The following is a 25,328-nucleotide window of genomic DNA, read 5'->3' on the forward strand; positions in this document are numbered from 1 at the left end:
TATGCTTTTCAAAGCATACTAAGCTAGAACATTATGTTTACTGGCTAGCATGTCATTACAAAACAAACAATTGTCCTTCCTAATCTCACATATAAAAAACTTAAAGCGTTACCTTTAAAACAGTGTCAAGGGGATTCCCAGAATCTGGTCTAATAATAAGTGGTGCCTCTGGACTTCGGCCTTCAATTATATGCCTTAAGTCGTCGCCCCATATTTTTTCACAAGCATTGTAAATGTCGTAGCTGTCACTAACCACAGATACAGGCACTGAAGAAAACTGCGTCACTATGTGTTCGAAAGCATCTTTTTCATGATCCTTCCCCCAAGCTGTTATGGTACTGTGAAGTCAATTGAAAAAAGAAAACACATTAGAGCAGCATTTGTGTTAAATCACACATTCTGCATTTCCTAACAGAAATAAATCAAGATAAGAATAGGCAATGTGACTACAGGTCAGCACAAATTACGTTCTTATGAGCTCTGTCTTGCGTGGACAGCAAATATACCAACAGCAGCATGGATTCATCTCTGGCAGCTTAGACAAACACTGAATATGTGAAGCTTCTTTAACGTGTAACTTAGTTTTATTTATTTACTTTCTGTATTTGTGAGAGTTTCTCTTGGATCTGGAATTCAGACAATAAAGGAATTACAAATGCAAGAACAGACCATCTGCTCTGGCAACTTTAGACTGTCAAATGGGAAGTAGAGAATTAGCAGCATAAATTAGAAGAAACTTAACACTTTTTTTTTTTAGTTTTATTTTGGATAACAATTTAAAACCACCAAGATCCCGATCACAAAGCTTCTTCCAGAAGAACCTCAGAGCTTTACCCTTGGAACAAGGGTACAGGCAAGCACGTGAAAACAGAGTTGCTGAGAGGCAGTAAGTTACTGAATGCCAGCCGATCAGCAGAGGCCGTCTGCATGTGGCTGGCACAACTTACATAATAACTTGTGTGTGAACAGATAGAACACTTGTATAAAACATAGGTGTGCAGTAAGAAATAACTTGCATTGCAATTTTTCCCCCAAAATGCTAGCATTAACTTTTAAGTGGATGGCTTACAGGACCAAAGAGAGAAAACAAAATTATGGCCCAGGAGGCTGGGCAGTCACAGGAACAACACCTGGTGGTGGTGTGCCAGAAGGAAGCACCACACAGAGCACCACCTCAGATTGGAAGTTGGGGAACAGCAGAACAATTCTGGAGAAATCCAGGTCTTTTGCAAAGAGCCACTTTGGGAACCAGCTTGAAAACAGAGACTGGTCAGCATTAGGCAGCACACACTCAAACAAAAGACAGTTTAAGACAAAGTATGCTCTCACACTACCCACTTCTGCACACTGTGCAAAAGATGCTTCTATGTGTTTTCTTTCATAATAGGAAAATTTACAGTCACTTGCTCCATTTTTATTTTTTAAATCAATTGTGGGGTGCGTCAGGTAGAAATAACAAAATTTGCATCAAGCAGCAGTTTTAGAACAGCATTACAGCAAGGATCCAGAAAGTGAAATGAAACAAAGTACCTTTAAAGCTGATCACTACCCTATTAGAACTATTCCTGTAACCTTTTCTGTTATTCCTTCTTGCAATTCTGAATGAAAGCCTCTATTCAAAAGAACCATATTTTGTACTAGCTAAGAAAAAAAAAAACCAAGGTCTTTCCTTCCTTTGTTCTCATTTCAGTATGCAGATGCACAAGTAACACCCAAAGGTTTGGGCTCACTCTTGATCCTGTAGAAGATTCCAATATCAAAGCAGTGATCTTAAACTCAAACAGGCATTTCAGATGAACTCACAGAATTGCCAGGGTTGGAAGGGACCTCAAGGATCATGGATCTCCAACCCCCCTGGCACAGGCAGGGCCACCAACCATCCCGTTCATTCACAACAAATAGAAGATTATATTATTGGCTGAACCTGTTATGCTGAGAGGAAACTTTAGAACAAGGAAAACCCTGCATCCCTAAACCTCTGGGTGGGGACCAGGGTGGTAAATCCCCCCCGCTGTGAGGACAGAGCAGGTCTGAGACTGCCTCATGTGACTGAATGTGTACAAGTCTATGGGGCTGGATGGCGTGCATCCCAGGGTTCTGAAGGAGCTGGCTGAGGTGGTTGCCGAGCCGCTCTCCATCATATTTGAGAAGTCATGGCTGTCAGGTGTGGTCCCGGATGACTGGAGGAAGGGTCACATCACTCCCATTTACAAGAAAGGGAGCAAGGAGGACCCCGGGAACTACAGGCTGTTGAGTCTCACCTCTGTGCCTGGGAAGATCCAGGATGATCTGTTCCATGATAACATGCTTGATCAGATGAGGAAAGGGCGTGTGATCCGTGACAGCCAGCACGGCTTCACCAGAGGAAGGTCATGCTTGACCAATCTGGTGGCCTTTTATGATGGAGTGACGGCATCGGTGGACAAGGGAAAGGCGACCGATGTCATTTACCTGGACTTGAGCAAGGCCTTTGACATGGTCCCCCACCACATCCTTATCTCCAAACTGGAGGGATGTGGATTTGATGGGTGGACAACTCGATGGATAAGAAACTGGTTGAAAGGCCGCATGCAGAGGGTGGTCATCAATGGCTCTATGTCCAGGTGGAGGCCGGTAACGAGCGGCGTCCCCCAGGGGTCTGTCTTGGGACAGGTCCTCTTTAACATCTTTATCAATGACATCGATGATGGAATCGAGTGCACCCTCAGCAAGTTTGCTGACGACACCAAGCTGAGTGGTGCGGTTGACATGGTAGAAGGAAGGGATGCCATTCAGAGGGACCTCGAGAGGCTAGAAAGGTGGGCCCGGGTGAACCTGATGAGGTTCAACATGGCAAAGTGCAGGGTTTTGCACTTGGGCCAGAGGAATCCCAGGCATCCCTACAGACTGGAAGGAGAGGTCCTTGAGAGCAGCCCTGTGGAAAAGGACCTGGGGGTCTTGATAGATGAAAAACTTAACATGAGCCAGCAGTGTGCCCTTGCGGCTCGGAAGGCAAATGAGATCCTGGGCTCCATCAAAAGAGGGGTGGCCAGCAGGGACAGGGAGGTGATTGTTCCCCTCTACTCTGCTCTTGTGAGGCCCCATCTGGAATACTGCGTCCAGGTCTGGAGCCCCCAGTACAAAAAAGACAGGGGGTTGTTGGAGAGGGTCCAGAGGAGGGCCACAAAGATGATCAGGGGACTGGAGCACCTCCCCTGTGAAGACAGGCTGAGGGAGCTGGGCTTGTTCAGCCTGGAGAAGAGAAGGCTGTGGGGTGACCTCGCTGCAGCCTTTCAGTATGTAAAGGGAGCCTACAAACAGGAGGGGAGTCAACTCTTTGAAATGGTTGATAACTGCAGGACAAGAGGAAATGGTTTTAAGTTGAGGGAGGGAAGATTGAGGTTGGACGTCAGGGGGAAGTTCTTCACAGAGAGAGTGGTGAGGTGCTGGAACAGGCTGCCCAGAGAGGCTGTGGATGCCCCGTCCCTGGAAGCGTTCAAGGCCAGACTGGATGGGGCCCTGGGCAGCCTGGTCTAGTATTTAATGAGGAGGTTGGTGGCCCTGCATGTGGCAGGGGGGTTGGAGATTCATGATCCTTGAGGTCTCTTCCAACCCGGGCCATTCTGTGAAAAGTTGTACCTTATATGGTGTTTCATTTTATTTTAAACAAAATTGTAAATGTGAAGTACATAATATGCATTCTCAATATCTTTTAGCTTTCAGGTTCCATTTTAAAAATAATCATGTACATTTAGAATCTCATAATATTGTGAGTTAGAAGGGATGCTTCTGTGCATTAGCTACTTCACTCTGGTAGAAAGTTTATAGTTGAAAAACATTTACAGTTAAAAACAGCCACACCACTGTTGAGCCCCTAGAATGTACAGAACTTTAGCCTCATCATCTCCATCAGTCAAATACAGTATGGAATAAATGAAACAGCTTAAGATGAAGTGAAGCTTTCACTTTTCCTTTAAAGTGAAAAAAACCCACATTCCTAGATATAAAGATGAGTAAATTTAACAAAATGTACTTTTTCCTATTGAAAAAAGTTTTAATTGCCAAAAATCCTACCTGTGTTCAGCAGCTGGAACAGAATATCCTGGAACTGGATCTTTTGTTCCATAGTACTTCTTAATTAATGCAATTCCAGCTACAGTGTCTGTTCCTTTGAAGTTCACCAAATGAGCTGAAGCTCCTATTCCTGCAGTCTGAAAAACGATGCAGCTTTCAGTTGCCAGGCCAAATATAGAAGCCTAAAATCAGTTACTGGCTAGCACCAATTTGAAACAGCAGAACTCTGACTCGGTTCCTCTTTCACCAATGCACTCTTCATGCATTTACAGGAAAGACAATTTCCAAGGTGAAGGAAGCTCTCCCACTTTAATTCTCAGATAGATTTCAGGCACACTCCACACACCCAGATCCACTCCCTCCACATAAGTCCAAACACAGCACTCTATGAGTTCACAATTTCACTGTCACACACAATTACAACTGTTAACAAATACACACTGCTGTCTGTTATGGTTGAGATCAGACTTCCCAAATTATTAGAAAAGCTGTATTACCTCTTGTGAAGAAACTCCCCTGTAGCCGAAGTCATGCAGTTTATACTCCAGTCCCTCCAAGCTGCCAGAAGTCTCCAGCAAATATTTGGCCAAAATCTTTTTCTGCTCTCTAGAATTCGTAGCCACTGTGATTGGATACCACGACTGAACAAGAATAGTCTAAAGCAAAAACCCAAATCATTATTAGGCACACGCTGAGTGAGAATTTTTGAATCCTAAGTAAACATTTGCTCAGATACAAAAGGGCTATTTATTTTCATCACCCATTCAGAAAGCCTCCAACAGTTTACTTTAGGTTAAAGTAATTACTCTTTATAATACCTTTACAAGGCAGGGTAATACCTGCCATCTCAAGAGTTACTGCTCCCAAGCTACAGACATACATGACTCCCATCCTCCTCTTTCCCTTACAAAGGAACTACTGCTATAAAATTATTACAATCACTTCCCAGGTAGGGAGGAAAGGTCTACGTATGAATACTAAAGAAAGAATCGAGGCTTATTTAAAGCAGAAAATGAAAGCTGTCACAGACTTCCCTTAAGGCAATATGGGATTCAACCCTTAATTTAAGTGCATTCATTTTTATTTAGGAAAAAAACATGCTAACTTTCCAAGACTGACCTCAATCCAATTTGTGAGCCAGTAGCATTCCGGATCTGTATTTTCTACTGTAAAGAGAACATTTCCTCTGGGAATGACAGAGCCCTCAGGAACAGCCTTTATTTCTATAGGAAGATGACCATCATATTTCTATGGGAGAAAGAACAATGTCATTAGGCAACAGGAAGGTTCCATATTACTTCTCGTACTTGATTGCAGTAGATAATAACAGTCTGTGAGTTTTCTGACAAAGCCTCTTCATCAAATCAAATGAAGGTTTTCAGTTGCATTCCTTGTGCAAATTGAGGCAAAAGGGTTTAAATATTACCTAAAATTACATAGACTCTATTCACAGAAATAAGAAATACTAGGTATTCATTTTTCTTCAGTGTTTTTAACCTGAAGAAAGAAAAAAGTTTCGCTTCTATCTAAGCCTTTAAAGAGCTGTAGTAGTTTTGCCTGGTACAGATGTGTGATTTGTTAACTTATTAGAGTAGGATCTACTAGAATCTCTTTGAAAGAACATTTTATCACCTCAACTATTCACTAAATACAAAATCCGGTTTTGAAGTATCATTCTTCTGTCAAATTCAGTCTTTCATCCCTGAAAAACTAAATACTCTATGGAATATCCCTTTCACAAAAAGTTGTGCTCAGTAGCTCTAAAACAGTAATTATAACTTTCTGAAACAGCAGTGCCAGATGAACCAACAACACTTAAAACATTTTGAACATTAATACTTTTTGACGAAGAGCTTCATATGAGATGTTACTTCTTTAAAGGCAACAAAAATTGCATAACTTCAGAGAAATTACAGAGATTCTTAACTGCTATCAACACATATTCTCCAGTGCCCAAAACACACTTACAAAAATCCCCTATGTACTACAGTTAAGTTTTCTTCTGAAGTGCAATACGCTGAAGCTAATTGCATTTATATACCACACAGGCTTTGGGATCTTCAGACTTGGAGATTATTGTACTAATTTAATAAATAAAGGACAGCAAGACCTTCCAAAAGGCTCAAAAATATTCACTAATGTTTCTACAAAGATAAAAGTATTCTTAAGAGGGGAAAAAAAGCCCAAGAGATTTGGAAGTCCCTTAGGTGTTGATTTTATCCATGAAAAGCAGTAAGGTCGCATCACAACAGTATAGTACCAGCATTTTCAGATGTTTTAGGTAGTGAGCTTCTCTGTAATGAGAGCAAACACTGTAATGAGCAAACATCTGGTACATATTTTAGGCAAAAATGCATAGTATTTTTCCTCTACGCTTTACCTAGCACAAGAAATTAGATAACAGAGCCAGAAAGCAAGCAGTGGTAGGTTAATAGAGGTACAAAAAGCGGAAGGATCTCAGAGTGCACATAAGGGCATAAAGCATGCAAAGGGAACGAACTCTTCCAGTTCGACAGACATTCGCATCTAAGATCAAAAAGGGGAAATCGTATTTGTTTTCCTATGAACTGTTTTGGCAAGAAAACCTGAGCAATGACAAACAGTGTTCACAGGGGGCATGTGGAATGGTTGTTTTGACTAAGGCAAAAACACGCATTGAAATGGGATTAGTTAAACAGTGTTAAAACTCAGTGTGGACAGGCATGCAGCTAACAAGTTATCAATTCAGTTTAGCGAAAGAGGGATCAAGATTACTTTAAATACACGTGGGGAGCAGCCCACAAGGTCCACAATGTAGCTTAAATAAGAATACAGTTCGAATTTCACATCTGTAGTTATTTCAAAAGTAGATAAGGCTTCTATGAATCAATCTGCATTAAGTATCTCTTCGTGAACAGTGGCTCTCCTGCACATTTTGTGGCTCAGCCCTGCTGCTAGATGACATCCATATATATGTATCTCCAGATTACCAACAGATGCCACCATAAAATGCATTCAGTCAGGGTATCAATAGGAAAATAAACTCAAGGGGCTAAAAATTGTTTCCAAGCGTCAAATGTCATTCATTAGAAATCATAGCAAGGCTTAGTACTTAACTCATCCACAGTGATTAGAACTACTCTGAAGAATGCTATTAGTCTGAGTATGCTGGTTTTACACAGAGATGTTTGCAATTACTTGAAGATGGACATATTTACAAACAAAAGAGAAATAGGATGAAATGTGGAAAGACTTGGAGGGATTTACGTGTCAAGTCTTGTATTTCATAATAGAGTTGGACTGAAGCATCTCTGAAAAAAATTGGGGAAACAATTGAACAAAACACATTTACACATTTTCTGGAATATTTACACATGCACAAAAAGTTGTAATGCTTCCTGCATTAGAATTACAGCAGCTATGAGGAGTTACAGACAGCAGTACAGATGATGCAACCAACCCCTAGGCACCAAATTATAAACGGAGACTGGTCAACAAGCCCCCACTTGCTCTAACCTGGCTGATAGCAGCCATAAGTCCTTATCTCCTGCAAAGCCATACCTGTCATCCAAAAGGATGGACACTGCTTTTCTCTTAAGATTATATGATCATTCTTTGACAGCTACCAATCCCTGTACACTGTACATAAATAGCTACACTTACCCACTCTTTGCTATTATGGCTAAAATGTCTTGGTCTAAAGAAGAGACTGCCATATCTATCTTATAGTTGATTCAGAAATCCTTTGTTATCTTGTATTATTTTCATTAAGTTTTACCTCCAGAATATAGTTCCATCCCTTTTCATTGAAGACATCATCTTGAAAGTGCTCCCTATACACTTCTTTGGCTTCCTTGATTTTTTCTTTGGTCACCACTTTACCTGTGGTTTCAGAAACAAATGAAAGCTTAGAAAAGAAGTAACAAGAGGTTTAGATACAGAAGACTTACTTTGCTTAAAAAAAAAAAAAAAAAAAAAAAAGAATGGAAAACACATCAAAAGCAGTACAGTAGCTTGTTAAAACCATATTTAATTTAATCGTGTAGATTATGATGCTCGTGAAGCCAACAGCATAAAATAGACTTCTGATCTGCAGATGGCTCAAGGACAATTTCAGATCTTTTGTCTTTTATGATAGCTAATAAGTCATCATGAGTTTTGTTTATCTCTGGTCTTCCTGGAATAGTATAGCAATTATGAAACTCAACACACACAACAAGACATAGCCTGCCTAGCACAAGTCTCCAGCCATACTGCTCCAGGAAGATCCCTGTGGAGATGCCTTAAAAATCAGTCTCTAATTAATTACTTCTGTGATAGAAACAGACAGACTAACTGATTACTTGAGTAAGCACTGCTACTGCTTTAGGACTAATTGTCTATTTGCAATGTTAGAGAACAATCCTCAGATTGCTATAGAAAAGAGGTAAGATTCTTAAGTGCTTTGATTTTAGTTTAATTCCAACATGTGGCAGAGATATTTATGGATTCTGGATAAGACAAAAGCATGCAAGCTGTATGGCTGCAGTTCTCCTTCTAATGCTTGGCAAATGCAATTTGCATTCGGGTCAGAAAAGGTGATATTTGTACAATGCAAAAAAAAAAAAAAAAAGCAAACTCTTAAATACCACCACAGAATTTTCAAATGTTACTCTTGAAAACAAGTTCACAGGCAGCTGCCGTATTAAATAACCTGAGTGACAAGGGAAACATAAGGGAAATTAAGGTTACTACCTTCCATAGCAAATACAGACTAAAATATGCATTCAAACATGTGAAATGCATCTTCTTGTGATTTTGTGAAGTATGTTTCGCTTCATTTCTAATAATTCATTGTCATAAAGAAAGGAAGTAGGATGGTGCCTGAAGTTAGAAGTCAATATCATTTTATTGGGGTGGTCACCTCGATTTCAGAATCACATAAATATGTACCAACCAAGATAATCTGCAATTGTTTCAACCATATGACTGCAGTAAGGCTTGGGAAAAATTAAGGTATTTATATTTATTGGTGTATTTGTATTGGAATTTGAGATAGTTACCTTTTAAGTATTTATTCAGAATGTACTGCAAACCATAAAAAACAGTTTCTTCATACTTCACTTTCCTTAACTTGGAATTTTCAGTCTTCTTCTCACGACATTCAAAGTAGGAATATACTTTGCTTGTATTAGGTGGATATTGCTTGTAGTGTGTAACCTACAATAAGAAAAACATCAGTAAGTGCTTGAAACAACACTATAAAGCACAAGAGAAAAAGTAATGGGGCAGAGCTCTACCTGTGTATGTTAGAGCTTACAGGCACTCCAATTCTTTTGACCTATTCCTCCATTAACACCCTACTCAGTAAGCATTTAGGGGATGTCCCCTCCTGCAGTTTTCTTCTGAACTAAAAATCTAAGTTTGTATCCCTTATCTTACTTCCTTCGTTTCTGTAACAAGACTTTTGTTCCCCCAGTACCATTCATGGTCAGCTCTTCCACTGCCCCCACAACTTTGCTTTGATCAACTGTGGAAGTTGCCATTGCTTGGGTTTTCAGAGCAGCACTGAGCACTCACCTGCCCAGACAGTTTTCTCTCCACCACACTTTGCTTCCTGCAGCTATCAGGCTTGGCCATAAAGTTGTCTGCCACTTCCAACCCAGAGGTATCTGCTTGTATTTAATTGAAGGGTTAAGGCTATAGTCACATAGTTCAAGTGAAAGCCATCCATGCTCAAGAAGGCACTGACAGTGGCATGTACCCCAATGTCTCATTCACCTTGGCCAGAGAGGATTTCCCAAACCCAGATTATGTTAATGACAGCTCACAAACCTGTCATTGTTGGGAATGCTATTAGAAGAGCTACCTGAGGTTTGTACCTGCTCACCACCTCTCATCCTATGGCAGTCAAGCACCACCACGTAACAAAATCTGAAAAGGTGCTAAAGGCATATCCGAGTCTTTCTGAAAGGCCCAGATTTAACCACAAGATCAGTGTAACTTAATTGCTGCTACTTTTTACCCCACATAATCTTAAAAGGTGTCATTTCCAATACCACAAGAATCCAGAAATGGAGTAACTGAACCGAAAGTAATCTCTTTGTTGTCCTTCTAAACTGCACCTTTGACACATTCAAAACAAAACATCTGAGATCCCATTACCTGTATTGCTAAAACTGTACATTAAGAATTTTAAAAACAGTGGGTTCTTTTCCTCTCAAATGTCACTTCTATTTAGTATTTCGCTCAGCTTGGATAATCAGCTAGACTGTGCAATTGCATTTTCTGGTTCTTCTATTGCAGCAGTTGTGTTTGGGTTTCCAATGCTGCAAGGAACAGTCAAATAAACAAAAAGGTCAATTTATAGATCTTTCCATTATCTTTACTTGTATGAAGTTTCCAAGGCCAATCAAATAAAATCCAAGCTTGTAATGGCAAGCTATCTGCTTTCACTTCAAACAAAGCACTGCTGAGCAGAGCACAACCTATTCTGCTCCAATTCCACAGCCACTCCAAAGGGAGAATTACCAACTAGTTCTTAGACTTAGTTCTAGCTATTTGGAAACATCTCACTCCATAAACTGTGACATGTCTGTCCCCAGCTCTAGGCAGAGCTTCCAAAAAAACTAACAATGCCAGCTGAGACACTTCTGTTCACACATAAACACACAAACACAAAACCCACCACCACAAAGCCTACTATCGAGTGTCCTGAAAAAAATATCTTCTGATATTTTCTTCTGACTAATGGGAGTGTGAACATACACACAAATCCCTTACCAAAAAAAGTTATTAATGGTCTCAGAGGAAAACATAACAAATCAGAAGGATCATTTACTTCAACAGAGAGCAGAACTCCTTGCTTCACACCGTCACCACACAAGTTACTGTGACTGCATGAGAAGTTCTGGTCTTTTCTGTGACCATGCGAGGGACTGGGCTTTAAGCTGGAACTTCATTTTATCATACTGCCTCAGAACACCATCTGACTTTGTTTTCATTCTTCATCCTGCTAGGATGCTACAGCTTCGTGATTTCAGAGTGAGCACTCAGCACAGAGCTGACAAATGAAGATGTATACAGCAGACACTACAAGAACAATTCCCAAAAGAGTACCTGAATTCCTGGAATGCGCTCTGGAACAAAACAGTGTAATGCTGTTGCTTTATCCACAATTCAAGCAAGGCAAAACACTACATCCATGTGAGAATGTATACTCAAGTCTCTAATAAAGTTTAATGATCCAAGTTACTAAGACAGGCAGGTATTTGCAGTTAACATTTGCCTTATAACGAAAGCTTGCATGATCTCCCGCTACTGTCTTTGAAATAACGTCTGGCTTCAGTCATTTAAAGACATCTCCTCCAGCCAGACACTTTCGTCTATGAGTTACAGGTCCCAGATTAACTTATGGAGCACAGCGCACACACTGAGTTGGTGCCACCTTCCCCTGATGCATTTGAACACTTCTTCATGGAGCCTTCCCATTCTAGCTCTGCTTTGAAGCGTAACTGCAGAACAGGGTGCTCTGGCAGTACACAAGCAGAACCTGAGGGTTGAAAACCAGCTGGAAAGCCAACAGCCAGAAGTATCCTTTGTGCAGCATGCCTGGGGAGACTGCTCCTCCAGACTACCTTGCAGAGCTTCAGCCAAAGAAAAAAACAAAACAGACAAAACAAACCAAGAAAAACAAAAAAAACCCCAAATGCACATCCATCAAATATTAAATAACAGGTTCTGCTATTTTTTCTAACTTTAGATTAGACCTCAAACTGAAAACATATAGCTGTTACTGTCCACAAAAGTGTTATTTCTAAGGATGCAAATTTAAACCAGTTTGAAAGAAACTGATACATTTATAAATTAAACTTCATCAAGTACCTGGCAGAGATAATTTGTTTTACAAGTTATATATGTAAGATGTAGTTCTATTCTTCACATATTAGAAATCATTTAAACAGTAAAAGAAAACCAACAACAAACACCTCCATTGCAATTAAGTTACTTCACACCTAACCAGTCTTTGTGATTTTGTATAATTTGTGCTGCCTTTAACATTCTATGAAGCCACGAGTTTCCTCTATAAAACCAGAGCACCCACTGGGTGCCCACAAGCCCCCCATGGACTTTGTGGTACTCAGACACAACCTCAATCTTACAGCACCACCCCTTCCAACCACTGCTTCCTCCAGGCACACAGTACAGGTAGGTGAGAAGAAACCTCAAGACCCATTCTCCCCCACTCTTGCTGTGTTTAACCATAACAGGAAGGCTCCAGATCCACCATGCTAAGCCACATCATCATTCCACACCTTAAGGCCTCTGCTGTGCTTGCAAGCTGGCAGGCAGGGTGCTGAACCTAAGCGGCACATCTGCCTACAGCGCATGATGATGGCTCTGTTCATTACTGGGGATTTTTGGATATCTAGGGCAGGGGAAATAACACACATTCACCACAATGATGGTCAGGAGGTTGTGCAGGGAAGTCAAACAGCAGTTTCATTTGGTGGGTGATAACCCTGCCCTCAACAGGGGGGAATTGAATGGGCTTTGAGGTCCCTTCCAACCCAATCCATGCTGAAATTCTATGAAACGTCTGGTGGTAATAAATAAATATTAGAAAAAAATCCAAAAAAGGATCAAGCCCTAGGAAACAGGAACATTTCACAGAAGAGACAGAGAACACCTCTGGGGAAAACAAACAAAAAAAACCTAAACCCAACACAACACAATCAACGACACAAAAAAAGGCTACAAGACACTTGGAAAATAAAAGCTATGCTTTCAAAAACGCCTGAGCTTTCCTTGCTGTCAGATGATATGCTGCACCTCCCTGTGTGCTACAGAGTGTAGAAAGAACAACTGATGACAACAGATGGCATTTGAAATGTATTTCATGCGACTTACAGATTGAGACTGTTGATAAATCTATGCTTTCAGGTATTGGGTGACAGAAGTTGGACCTGTACAGACAGGCTCTTGATAAGCAGCAGTGACTCTACGCTCTATAGGAAACCCCCGTTTCTACAGAAACAAATAGAGACCCAGCAGAAGTTCCTACTGAGATTAAGAGACCCTTACAAGAAAACAGAACTCCAAAACATGCTCAAAGGTCTTTTGATACTTAGTTCAAAGACTGAGGCTTAGGTTTTGTTTCCACAAATTTCAACAAACAGCCCTGGAACAACCATCTACAACAAGGTTATGAATTACGTCTGAAATAGAGCACTTTTATTCTCCAGTTGTGAAAACTCCTCATTAAATTTAATCCAAATAAAGGTGTATGCTGGACAAAGAATACTTCTATTCAACTAGATGCAGTAGAAAAATAGCATGAAGCACAAAACAGATTTAGAGCAGCCATCCAAGAAAATTCACCAACTATAAGAAGTTAAAATTTAAGAGAAATGAATTAAGAGGTACTCGTGACAAAACAGTGAGAATGGAGACAAAGGTGGGTTGTTTTTTGTTTTTTTTTTTTAATAGGCTAGGTAGCAAACCCTCTGGAATAAAAGTCTGTTTACAAACTTTACTGTACAGGAGTTTGCAAAGAAATTCTTTAAAAATGTTACTTAAGGCCATACATGCCAGCCATTTGAGAATGTGAGAAACCCAGCTCTGACCTCAGCAGAGAAATCTGGTGTGCTCACATTCCTGCTGCTCAGCTGGGTGCTATCGTGAGCCATCAGAAAGATGCTTCTAAGCTCTGTCTGTAGCAAAGAAAACAACACTCTGCGTATCTAGCCAGCAGGGGCTGGTCTGTATTGTACCTCTAGGACAGATAATACCAGCACAACTAAGTAGGTACTTGACCTTTTTGTAGTTAGTTTGAAAATTCTTTATTGCAAAATGTGTATAAAAGAGTCTAGTTTTTGAAAGACAGATACTGTAGCCAAGCTCAAAGGAGCACTGTCCTTGTGGGCCACTCCACTGGGGCACTTCAGGATCTGCAGCACATCACACAGGGCATGAATTAGGGGCTAGTCAACATCCTGCCAGCCTTGTTCACATGCCAAAACGGGCTAGATCCATGACAGCGTAGGTGAAAATTGACCCACACTCCTTTATAAGTGACAAACAAAAAGGAGAGCCACACTGTGGGATGTGGTATCAGAGCAACTGTTGAATGAACTGGTACTGGAAAATATTTATCTGGGATCCCCCCTTACCCCATATACAGTATGCTGAGTTAGATAACTTTCCTGCAGCGGTCCCTCAAGCATTTATCCTGGAGAGACTTGTATGAAGCATCTCTAAGATTCTCTCTTGTTCTGGCACTAACTACCATTTCAAAACTCACAGGAAAAGACAGAGGTCATGATCTGAAAGACCACTTCATCTAATAATATTGGGTTTAACTGATAGAGTGGTTCAAAGCAAAGGTTGCCAGTAGCTTACACGGAAGGTGCAGTTAACAGACAGCAGAGAAAATGAAGCAGTACTTAGGATAAACACAGGCTGATAAAAAGTCAGCTTTCAGTCTCAGTCACGTACCACATCTAATGCCTCTGTATTTTAGCATACCCATTATCTCTTAAAGGCTGAAAAATAAGAGTGAGCAAAAAAACCTAAGGGATCAGTCGGTACTACGATAAATAATGCAAGTACGTGCACACAGACATTTATATGGAATCTGCACGCAGCAACAAGAGATGCTCTAAAGGACGATGTTCACATTCACCTACAAAACAAGGTCAAGTCTAAGCACTGTAACTAAAGGTATTCTGAAATGCTCAGAAAAAATACGATGTTTTAGAAGTGGAACTTTTCAGCAGATCTGTCACCAAAAATTCTCATGTTTTACAACCAAGATTATCATAACAAAGATGACAGAAATGCCTTATGCTTACTGTTTACACATCTTTGAGTAGTGGTAGAATTTCATGTACTGCTACAAGCCTCACATTCCTTAATTAAAAGTGAAAAAGCATTTAGCTTTTCAATAATGAAAGTTAATTAATTAATTTAAAAATTGTCCAAATCCCATACAGTGGCAGCATTCCCATAGAGCAATGATGATTTGAGTTTTGGAACAGGACTCTGTGACCACGTTAAAAGGTGAAAGACAACAGACCCTGACACGGCAAAGACTGCTTCATACATCAAATACCAGGCCAGAAGCTTCTGATCCTTCCATTGCCAGAATTACAGGAATAACAGAACACGTCCACATCCCCACCAGAAGATTTTAATTAAAATAAACAGACATATATGTGCTGCTAAGAATAGTTTGTCATCATTAAGTACTAATCAAAACCAATAAAGAATACTCATGACACTTCCTTGCATACCCACAGCCTTATAAATAAAGAACGTAGAGCCTGTCAGAGCCTGAGAATAAACACACTCACATGAAACACTTCAGAAGTGCTCTTCTGCATCCACGTGGAGTAAAAGAAGTCATTGGAATTACATACTTAAAATTCAACACAGAAGATGCACACGGTTTTTTTGTTGATGTTGTTTTGCTTTTGTTGTTGTTTTTAAAGGAAAAACAAAAGAAAGAAGAAAATATCTTTAAGCTTCCTTGAAGCATCCAGAAAGAACTGAATTCTGACACAGATCTCATTTGCAGTCTAGATATCAAGTCAGTTCCTCCTATGGGGTAATTGCATGGCAGCTTATTATAGCTATCAGCTTAATTACAAAACACTCCAACCAGCAGTAATAGGGCCCATTGCTGGTAACAACATAAGCTATTACTGGTTTAGCAAACAAGGTTCAGTCCTCCTGACAGCACTTCCCCACTCACAGCTCACACTGCAGCCTGCCCAGCTGTGGGTCCATCCCTGACATCTGCCCACCAAAACACCCTGCCAGGCCAGCCCTCCCCTGGCTCTCAGGTGATGTACTGTCCAGAAGGTTTGCAGCCTGTATACAAACAAACATGGGATAAACAGAGAGCTGGGAAGCAAAGAGAAAACAGGGAGAGACAGTGTGTCAGTAGCATCAGAGATGAAGAAGGTGGAAGACTTCACTAGGAAGTGCAGTGAGTCACAAGGGGCACAAGAAGGGCAGGACAACACATGGCCCTGATGGGAGGAAGGGCAAGAGTGGGATAAACTGACCCTTGATGAATAGAAAACAACCAAAAAAAAAAAACCCCAAAAATCAAATTATGGAGACTTCTTAGTATCAACAGATCATTACGACAGCAGCCAGTATGTTCAGCTGAAGAACAGCGAACTTCAAGGAGTCTACCCGTATTCATCCCCTCAGCTGCAGCTTTCCAACTAGCAGCCAGAATTTGGACTTCAAGTACTTCCCTCTTCCAGCAAGTACTGTGTTACCAGCAAGAAATTTCACCACTAAAAGTATAGTGTCTCTACTGGACATTGTCACAGAGCAGTTCCCCAGGCACCACCGCACAGATTAATTTCTTGCAAGTCTTATGATCCAAAGAATTAACAACTGCTTTCACTCACCAGTGAGATACAAACACCACCGTGTGACCACAGGCCTGGCAGCAGAGGCACATAATAGGAAAGCCACTGCTGGAGAACTTGGGAAAGCTTAAGAATCTGCAACAAAGTACTCAGATTGTTTTCCATCTGATGTAAAAACATTTGTATTGTTATTGGGGGGTAGAGAGACACTGGGCAATTTGAAGCCCTGCCCCAAAATCATGATGTAGTGGTACAGATCTGCGAGCCTCAGCTCAAAAAAGAAAGTTCAACACTGGCTTTGGAGTGTAGCACATCTCTGAAATCACCCTCTGGGAATGATTCCTGCCCAGAAAAAAAGGAGCGTACTAGAAATAAGCATGGTATTGAAAGTGGGAGTTTGATAAGCTTCTGTGACTTAAGAGGAAGCGTTCTACGATAGGCACACAAACAGGAAAATTGTTTAGGGGGAAGAGGAATTGGATCAGCTCTTAAAAGAAAGCTCAACCAAATCAGTTTGCCATACACCATTTGTTTCTGACTCCTAATAGACTCTTAAACCAGTAATCAGTTTTCTCTCCACCTCAGATTTCCTACCTCAGCACAGAACTGGGACACTGGAGCCAATAGCAGCCAAACACAAACAAATGAGCAGTGCCAGATCACAGCTCAGACACCAGAACTTGCTACTCTCAGACAGCTGTCTCAGATGGGGCTGCTCTGTTTGAGACGCTCTGCATTTTTCCCCAGCAGAGCTGTTTATCTGCACTTGACTTCTGTCACCACCATTAGTTTGTATGGATCTGTGCCTACTGCAATGGAATTGTGAAGTAAACTTCTGAACACAGGTGGATGTTTTCCCTCATAGCTTGATTGTCACATATTGCATACAAACCGATGCTGTAATGGTGGATATAGCAGAAATACTGGGGAAGGAAAAAAGAAAAAAAACATGAGATCAATTTGTTCTAATAGCGCATCAGAGCGTTTGGTAACTCCTGCAGAAAGCCTGATGTTGTGGACTACCAGATCTTTTAGTGCAGTCATACTGAAAGTGCTTTCAGTAAGTGAGCTTCATTGATTAGGAAATGACAGTATCACCCAGGGAGCAGATAAGTGATGTGTGCCCCTGTTACCTAACAGGATAAAAGCAACTACTTAGGTGTTGCTCAAAGATCGAAGAGTTCTTAAGGATTGGAACAAAGCACGGGGAGGCAATTCGAAAGGTCCTAACAGAACCAAGCAGGCAACTCCGACTTCTTTTGATATAACGTAAAACACTCCGAACTGTCGCAGAGAACTTAACCCCAATTCAGCCTGAACTAGAAAGAACTCAGTCTTTACTTGACTCCTGTAAGGTTCTTACCACTGGCAGAATGTCACTGCATCAGCCTTCCTACAGAGCAGAAAGAACAGTGTGGTCAGCTGCCATTCCAGTGCCCCTCACTTCTACTGATCCCAGAACAGATCTGGTTAATTTAAGAGAAGTTGTGTGCAAATGAGATGGAAAATGGACACTGCCTAAATGCTAGCCTACAGTACTTAACGTGATTAGACTCAAGCAGGTTAGAAAAGTGGATCTTCCATGTCTGCATTAAATTTAATCATAGAATGGCTTGGATTTGAAGGGGCCTTAAAGTCCACCAGCCTTAACCTCTGCCGTGGGCTGGCTGCCCCTCACCAGCTCAGGCTGCCCAGGGCCCCATCCAACCCGGCCCTGAGTGCCTGCAGGGATGGGGCACCCACAGCTCTATGGGCAGCTGTGCCAAGGCCTCACTGCCCTCTGAGTAATGAGCTTCACCCTAACATCTAACCCAAATCTCCCCTCTTCTAGTGTAAAGCCATTCCCCCTTGTCCTGTCACTATTAGGCTGTCCCCCTCCTGTTCATAAGCTTCCTTCAAGTACTGAAAGACTATCAGGTATGTGAAAGCCTTCTCTTCTCCATTCTGAAGAAGTCCTGCTCCTTCAGCCTGTCTTCACAGGAGAAGGCACTCCTACCCTCTTAACACAGAAGACCAAAACGTAGTTCTTAAGGAATGTCGAGCCCTTAGTGAAGGTGGTTTCTGGAGCCTCATGGAAGCCTTAGGATGCTTTGAGAGAGCCGCTCTGAGGTTCTATTGGTGTCTCCTCGTGTTCCAACTCACCTGCTTGCAGACTATGGCAGTATGCGCTACCAACTCCTTCACAAAAAGAGTTTCTTCGTATAACATCAAATAATAATAGTATCATCATACCCTCAGAGATGAGCTGGTAGAGACAGCAACATAAGCCAGCAAGCTTCTGCTCCGGAAGTTTGCCAGTGCCAGGACCCGGCCGCAATATAACATTTCAGCCCCGTTGGGTATCAGCACACGCCCAACCCCATACGAGCGGTCAGAGCTTTAAGGGACGACAGCGTTAACAAACGCTTTCACCGCAATCGGCGGTGTGACCGCGGCGGCGTTCAGAGCACCGACCGCCTCCCTGACACCGCAATTCGGCTCCCGAAGGGGAAAAAGTTCATTTGTCGCTCCCGGAGTCACGGCGCGCGTCTGCGGGCCGGGCCGGGGGCCGCCCGCCATGGCTGCGCCCGGAGCCCCGTGTTGAGCGCGGAGCCCCGCGCTCGCGGTAAGCGGCCACGGGGCTCGCGCCCGGGCGCGCTCACGATCCGATACGCCTAAAGGGCTTCTGGGTCACAGCCCGCGGAACGGCAGCGGGCAGCCCGCGCGGCGAGATCCCTCTGCCAGGCAGCGCCATCGCTCAAACTGCCGCCTCCGAGCTGAGAGCCGACGCGCGGAGCCGCTGCCGCAGCGAGCGGCCGCCCCGCACGCGCGTCTCCAGCCGGCGGCTCCTCGGGGCCGATGCCGCCCCGCCACGGCGCGGGAGGGACAGCGCCGCCCCAGGGCCGCACGTGCGCCGCCGCCGTCCCCGCCGCGGCCGGGGGCTGCCCGGAGCCGCCATGGCCGCCGCCGCCGGGCCGCGCCGCTTTCACTTTCTCTCTCACCCCGCTGGCACCGGGGCCGCGGGGCCCCGCGGAGCCCCACCGACGGCCCTTCCGCGCCGCCCCGAGGCCGGGCGCGCTCTCTCCCTCCCTCCCGCCGCAGGGTCCTTCCGGCCTCGACCTCGCCGGCGGAGAACGGCGGCCGGCGGCGGCCGAGCTCGGAGCCTCAGCCAGCGGCAGGCTCGCGGGTCCGGAACGGTGCCCGCAGAGGTGACCCCCCTCCGGCTCCGGCTCCGGCCCCGTCCCTCCCGCCGCGCCCACCTTGTAGGAGTCGGTGGCGAGGAGGATGTTGAACTCGGCGCCCGCCGCCGCGCACTCCATGCCGCCGAGCCCCGAGCTGGCGCCGCCGCCGGCACGGACAGGACTGGGCTGCGCTGCCCGCCGCCGCCAGGCGCTCGGTGCGGGGAGGGGGCAGAGAGGAGAAAGGGGGGACGGCAGGAGGCGGGGCCGAGCGGATGACGGCCGGGCGGGCGGGACCTCGCTCGGCTTCTGGGCGCCGATTGGCCGCGCCGCCGAGCAGCAGGAGGCTGTGCCGTGAGGTCAGCACGCGCGTGGGCGGGGCCAGGGCAGGAGCGGCCTCTGATTGGGCAGGCGGTGCCGAGGGGGGGGGGACGGTGCGACACCGCGAGTGCGGAGGAGAGCCCCGAGCCGCACGTTCTCTTTCATCGGAGCCCGGGCGGAGGGCGGAGGAGAGAGGCGGGGTCTGTGACGTCACCGCGCGGCCGGTGCTCGCTCTCTCCCGATTGGCTGAGGCATCGGGGGCGGGGCGAGTGCGGCGCTCGGCGGTGTCGGGGTCGCGCGGTTCGCGAGTACGCGCCCAGGGGCTCCAGTTTCGATTCCTGCGGGCGCCGCCTGTGGGCGCGATTCTGGGAAGGGGCGGGGCGGGGCGGGGCGCGTCCCGGGGCCTTGCAGGAATGCGGGCATGGGAGGAGCCCTCTGACAGGTGTGTGGGCCGCGTGCCTGCTGCTCATCAGCGCTGCGCTAGGAAACTCTTTAACTAGCCCTTGCTAGTTAACCTTGGAGTTTGGTGGTGTGTGGATCCAAGCCCCAGGTATGGACAGAGATCCAGGGATTGCCTGTACTTCGAGTTTCTGGATGGATAGAGCTGCAGTGTTCTGTTGTTGTTTTCCTATTTTGTTTTCCTGTTGTAAGAAGTCGCCGTTTTCAGCATCAGGACTAGGGCGGGTGGACCGCGCTGGTCAAGTTGTCACAGGAGCACAGGCATCCCCACAGCCTCAGGCGCACGCCGGGGGCAGAAGCCCCTGTGGGGCCGTGTGTGTCTGTGCGGGCCGCCTCGAGGCACGGGCGCCTGTCAGCTCCCTGCGTGCTGCCGGGCCCTGCCCTAGTTATGCCCCAGGCCCTGCCCTGGGCCCTGCTCCCCTTGGCAGAGATGGCGGCAGCCTGTGCTTTAGGCAGAGCACTGGAAGGTTTGGATCAGGAGCTGCTGCCCACTCACTTTACCAGCCCCTCTCAGCACAGGCCTTCCTTCCGCTTGCTCTGTTGCTGCTTGCGAGGTTATCTCCCTGCCGTTGTTTTGCCATCACAGCGAAAATGTTGGCATCTCCCAACTGCAGTTCCTCCCTTGGGGCTTTCTGTGGCCCTCCCTTTGTTTGAGGAGAGACAACTCCCCTCTTCCATTAGCGAAACTCATCTTAAAATGCTGTTTACCAAGGGCCAGCTTCTCTGCCTTTATCCATATCTGCCTCGAATTGAAGTGCTTTTGCTGAAGTTCTCTTGACTTAATTCCTTCTCCCTCCATGGAGTGTCCCATCAGTGCAGGACCACGATTATGGGGCAGTATGAAATTGTCTTTACACACAACCCTGCTCTGTTCCCAAACTTTGCACTGTGATCTCATTTACACCTGATTTTTCCCCCTGTCCTCCCTCCATGTGTTCTTTCCTGGTGACATTGCGGCAAAGGACAAATCTCCATTTTTGTTTGGAAAGTCTATTTTAATGTAAGTCAGATCACTGAAAAGAAAAATAGATTAATTTGATCAGATCCGTCTTTTATCTTAAGTGTTCCAAGAAATTAGAGAAGTCAGAGACGTACCACAGGGCTTGTTGTTTTTTAAAGACTGACATTTCTCGCTACGGAGTTCTGCTGATAAATCTTCAAGCCTTCGATAGCATAATTAATGATGATTTGCTCAGACGGAATTTTTAATTGTCAGCATCTTCCCCCTCCTCCTGCTGGCTCTTTCTTGGATCTTACAATGTGCCTGAACTTGAAGAATGGTTTAATTTAGCTCATGTGAGCAAATCTAAAGCTGTATCTGTAATGAAATATTGTAAGTTAGGACACTTCAGCGTATTAATAGAAAATAGTATTATGCTGAACAGAACTATATTAAATCACACTTTGCTGGTTAAGAGAACATATTTTAAATTTGGATAAAAAGGAAATACTCCAGCTGTTGTAGCAGTGGGAGTGTATTACAATGGGAGAAGAGAGGTGATCCTGGGGACCTCAAACACTGGATGCCTGTGCTTTATTTGTCTGTTATCTTTGTAAATGACTTTGGCCAGGATTTGTAATTTAAATAGGCATGACTTCTCTTTTCAGATGGAACCACATTAAGAAATTGTGTTCTTCAATTTAAATGGAATTTCAGCTGAATTGTTTCTGACAGCATTTAGCCCGACGATAGAGCTAAATGCTCTATTGGTGAGCATCTTCAGTGAGTGAGATCTTCACAAATGATTTCTATTACTGTCCTTTGACATATAAGAAGACTCTTTTAGAGGTACTCATTTTACATGTTTTTAATAAACAAAACAGTAATGGTAGGTTTTATAAAGTCGTATTAATACAGGGACATGTTTTTGTTCTCAGGGATTTCTGATAAGAAATTATATTGAGTTGTAGAAGTATATCCGTTAGCAGTTTATATATTTAAATATATATATATATTTATATGTATATAAAGTCTGTAATGTAGTCTGCTGCTGCCTTTAGAGGAATTCTGTCCTGCAAATATGTTCTCAGGTTGGTGTATTGTATACAAGATCAGCCAAATTAAGATAGAGATTAGATTGTATCACTTTGATAACCATTGCAAAACTGGATATTTATTTCATCTAGCTGTGAGAGTCGTGTTGCAGCTACACAGAAAATCCACGTGACTGAAATTTCTGCACATAGACTGTGAATTTTTCATCTCACCTGAAGAGTTTCTGGTTCTTTTGTTGGTTTATTTTATTTATTTATTTATTTTTCCTGGGATGCCATTCAGAGGGACCTAGACAGGCTTGAGCAGTGGGCCCAGGTGAACTTCATGAGGTTCAGCAAATCCAAATGCAGGGTCTTGCACCTGGGTCGAGGCAACCCTCACTACCGATACAAGCTGTGGGATGAAAGGATCTGCTGAAAAAGACTGGGGGGTACTGGTGGATGGGAAGCTGGACATGAGCCAGCAGTGTGCCCTTGCATCCCAGAAAGCCAACCATATCCTGGGCTGTATCAAAAGCAGCACAGCCAGCAGGGTGAGGGAGGTGATCCTGCTCCTCTGCTCTGCGAGACCTCACCTGGAGTGCTGTGTCCAGATGTGGAGTCCTCAGCACAGGAGAGACATGGACCTGCTGGAGCGTGTCCAGAGGAGGGACACAAAAATGATCCCAGGAATGGAACACCTCTCCTATGAGGACAGGCTGAGAGCTGGGGCTGTTCAGCCTGGAGAAGAGAAGACTCCAAGGAGACCTGATAGTGGCCTTTCAGTATCTAAAGGGGAGCTACGGGAAAGAAGGGGACAGACTTTTTAGCAGTCTGTAGCGATAGAAGAAGGGGAAATGGCTTCAAGCTTAAAGAGGGCAAATTTAGGTTGCGTATACGGAAAATGTCATTTACAGTGAAGGTGGTGAGGCATTGGAACCGGTTGCCCAGAGATGTGATGGACGCCCTGTGTCCCTGGAGACTTTCAAGGCAAGGCTGGATGAGGCCCTGGTCAACCTGATCTGACTGTGCATGTCCGTGATCATTGCAGGAGGGTTGGACTAGTTGGCCTTTAAAGGTCTTTTTCAACTCTAAGGATTCTGTGATTCTTTTGATAATTAGTTCTCAGCCTGCACCAATCCCTCGTACTCTGTTTATCTTGGTGATAATTCTAAAGCATATTGGTGAATCTGGGATTGTTCAGTCTAGAGAAGAGGAGGCTCAGGGGAAACCTCATCAATCTCCACAACCACCTGAGAAGAGGTTGTGGCCAGGGGAGTCTTGGCCTCTTCTCCCAGGTAACAGCAATAGGATGACAGGTAATAGCCTCAGGTTGCATCAGGTTGGATATTAGGAACAATTTATTCTCAGAAAGAGAGTCAAATGCTGGAACAGGCTGCCCAAGGAGGTGGTGGAGTCACTGTCCCTGGAGGAACATTTAGATGTATTAAGACACGGTTTTGTGGGCTTATATTGGTGGTTGGTGGATGGTTGGACTAGAGGTCTTTTCCAACCTTGGTGATTCTGTGATTCCATGAATTAGATGCCAGCATTATATTTTAAAACTGACAACTTCTATTTAAATATGTAGGTATAGCTGAACTCCTTTGTGGTTTAGCTTTGGCACAAGTTGGTGCAGCCAGTGCTCATGGTGGTGTTGAAGCTTTTAACAATTGGCAGCAAATGTCTTCCTCCAGCTCAGTGCACCCTTCATTGCGAAACTGAAGAAAACAGAGTGGAACCTGGAGACTTTTCATCAGGACTAAGTTTCCTAAATTTTCTCTTGTCCTTCCTAAAGTTTTCTACCCTACACCTTTCTGCAGCACCTCAGTGCTTTCTCTCTGTATAGTTAATGGCATTCTTTCACTGTGGATGAAGCTCCAGAGACGATCAGTGCACAACTGGCTCAGGTGTTAGTACCATCTAAGTAGATTATAGCAGGCTTGAGAATTTTATTCTCATTGCTAAATGGCATCCATCAATAATCTTGTAATATAGTATCTCAATCACAAGGAATCATGGAGTAGTGGATTATTTTGCATAAAGCAAATAAAAGAAAATCCTGACACATCACTTTAAATCATATTCAGCGAATGAAGCAAGCACTAGTATTTCTCCCCTGTAATTTATCCAAAGGCTTGTGCCTTTGTAACTCAAAATAGTCTTTAAAAATTCTGTTATGCAGGCTGTATAAATAACTGTACCATACTGTGTAAGAAAATAAGATTTGCTTTAGGATAAGGTTAAATCTAGTGCAAGATTCTACTTAAGGGAAATGGCAGAGCCTTTTGGTGGGCAGCCACACTAGATTATATGTAGTTTGATACTCAGATTCTTGGATCTCTGTGTAAATACAATATATATAAAATTATATATGTAAAGATATATTCATGTATATATACACAAACTAATATTCTATTAAAATACTGCTTGGTAGTCTGTCTACTGAAGTTGCTGTTCAGTTCATGGTGTAGCAGCTCTTTCCTAAATTCCAGCTTAGCAAGAGATGTTTGTGTATCTGCAAGACCTGGGTCAGCAAGAATTTCATCTCAGGATGGCTGTCCTTCAAGAACTTGTTAGATTTTGTGGTTCAAAGTGTGTATTATAGCAAGCCAGTTTTTCTTTATACTTTCCTAAGAGCTCTATCTCATTATTGGGTCTTATCTCTGAAAGGAGATGCACGTATTTCTCCTGGGGGTAGATTCCTAGCCTTCCAGATATGCTGCAAGACCTCTTGCCTTGGTTTTTGGAAGAAGTGAATTTCAGTTTCGTGAGGCTAACCTCACTTCTGGTTATGATTATGGCTTTATTTATCTCATACGATGTATGTCAAGAAATAAAAAAATGATAAGCAGTTCTGAGGCTTTTGCTTGCTCTTCAAAGAGTAAAAGAAATTCAATCACTTCCCTGTTCAGAATAACATGAAGCTGTGTTAACTTGAAGATGCTGTCACACAGGTGGACAAATGCTACAGGATCCTTTGAAGCTTCTAAAGTACTGAGATACTTGACTGCTT

The 25,328-nt window shown here is 43.8% G+C and overlaps 1 protein-coding gene across 2 annotated transcripts in view; it reads right to left on the reverse strand.

Moving 5' to 3' along the window:
* Positions 1–19,964, reverse strand: part of NAMPT (nicotinamide phosphoribosyltransferase) — a 31,189-nt gene extending 11,225 nt beyond the window's left edge. Inside the window, exons 1-8 of one of the 2 annotated variants that reach the window (XM_031598029.2) lie at positions 19,640–19,964; positions 9,592–9,683; positions 9,075–9,231; positions 7,811–7,914; positions 5,173–5,301; positions 4,551–4,709; positions 4,054–4,190; positions 113–338 (exon numbers count right to left, since the gene is read on the reverse strand). In XM_031598029.2, coding sequence (XP_031453889.1) covers positions 113–338; positions 4,054–4,190; positions 4,551–4,709; positions 5,173–5,301; positions 7,811–7,914; positions 9,075–9,231; positions 9,592–9,651 — 972 coding nt within the window. In that variant the 5' untranslated portion in view covers positions 9,652–9,683; positions 19,640–19,964. The remainder of the gene's footprint in view (positions 1–112; positions 339–4,053; positions 4,191–4,550; positions 4,710–5,172; positions 5,302–7,810; positions 7,915–9,074; positions 9,232–9,591; positions 9,684–19,639) is intronic. The other variant, XM_031597951.2, reaches the window with a different exon arrangement.
* Positions 19,965–25,328: the final 5,364 nt, after the last annotated feature.

The sequence above is a fragment of the Phasianus colchicus genome, chromosome 1 (genome assembly GCF_987193195.1).
Source record: "Phasianus colchicus chromosome 1, bPhaCol1.hap1.1, whole genome shotgun sequence".
NCBI lineage: Eukaryota > Metazoa > Chordata > Aves > Galliformes > Phasianidae > Phasianus > Phasianus colchicus.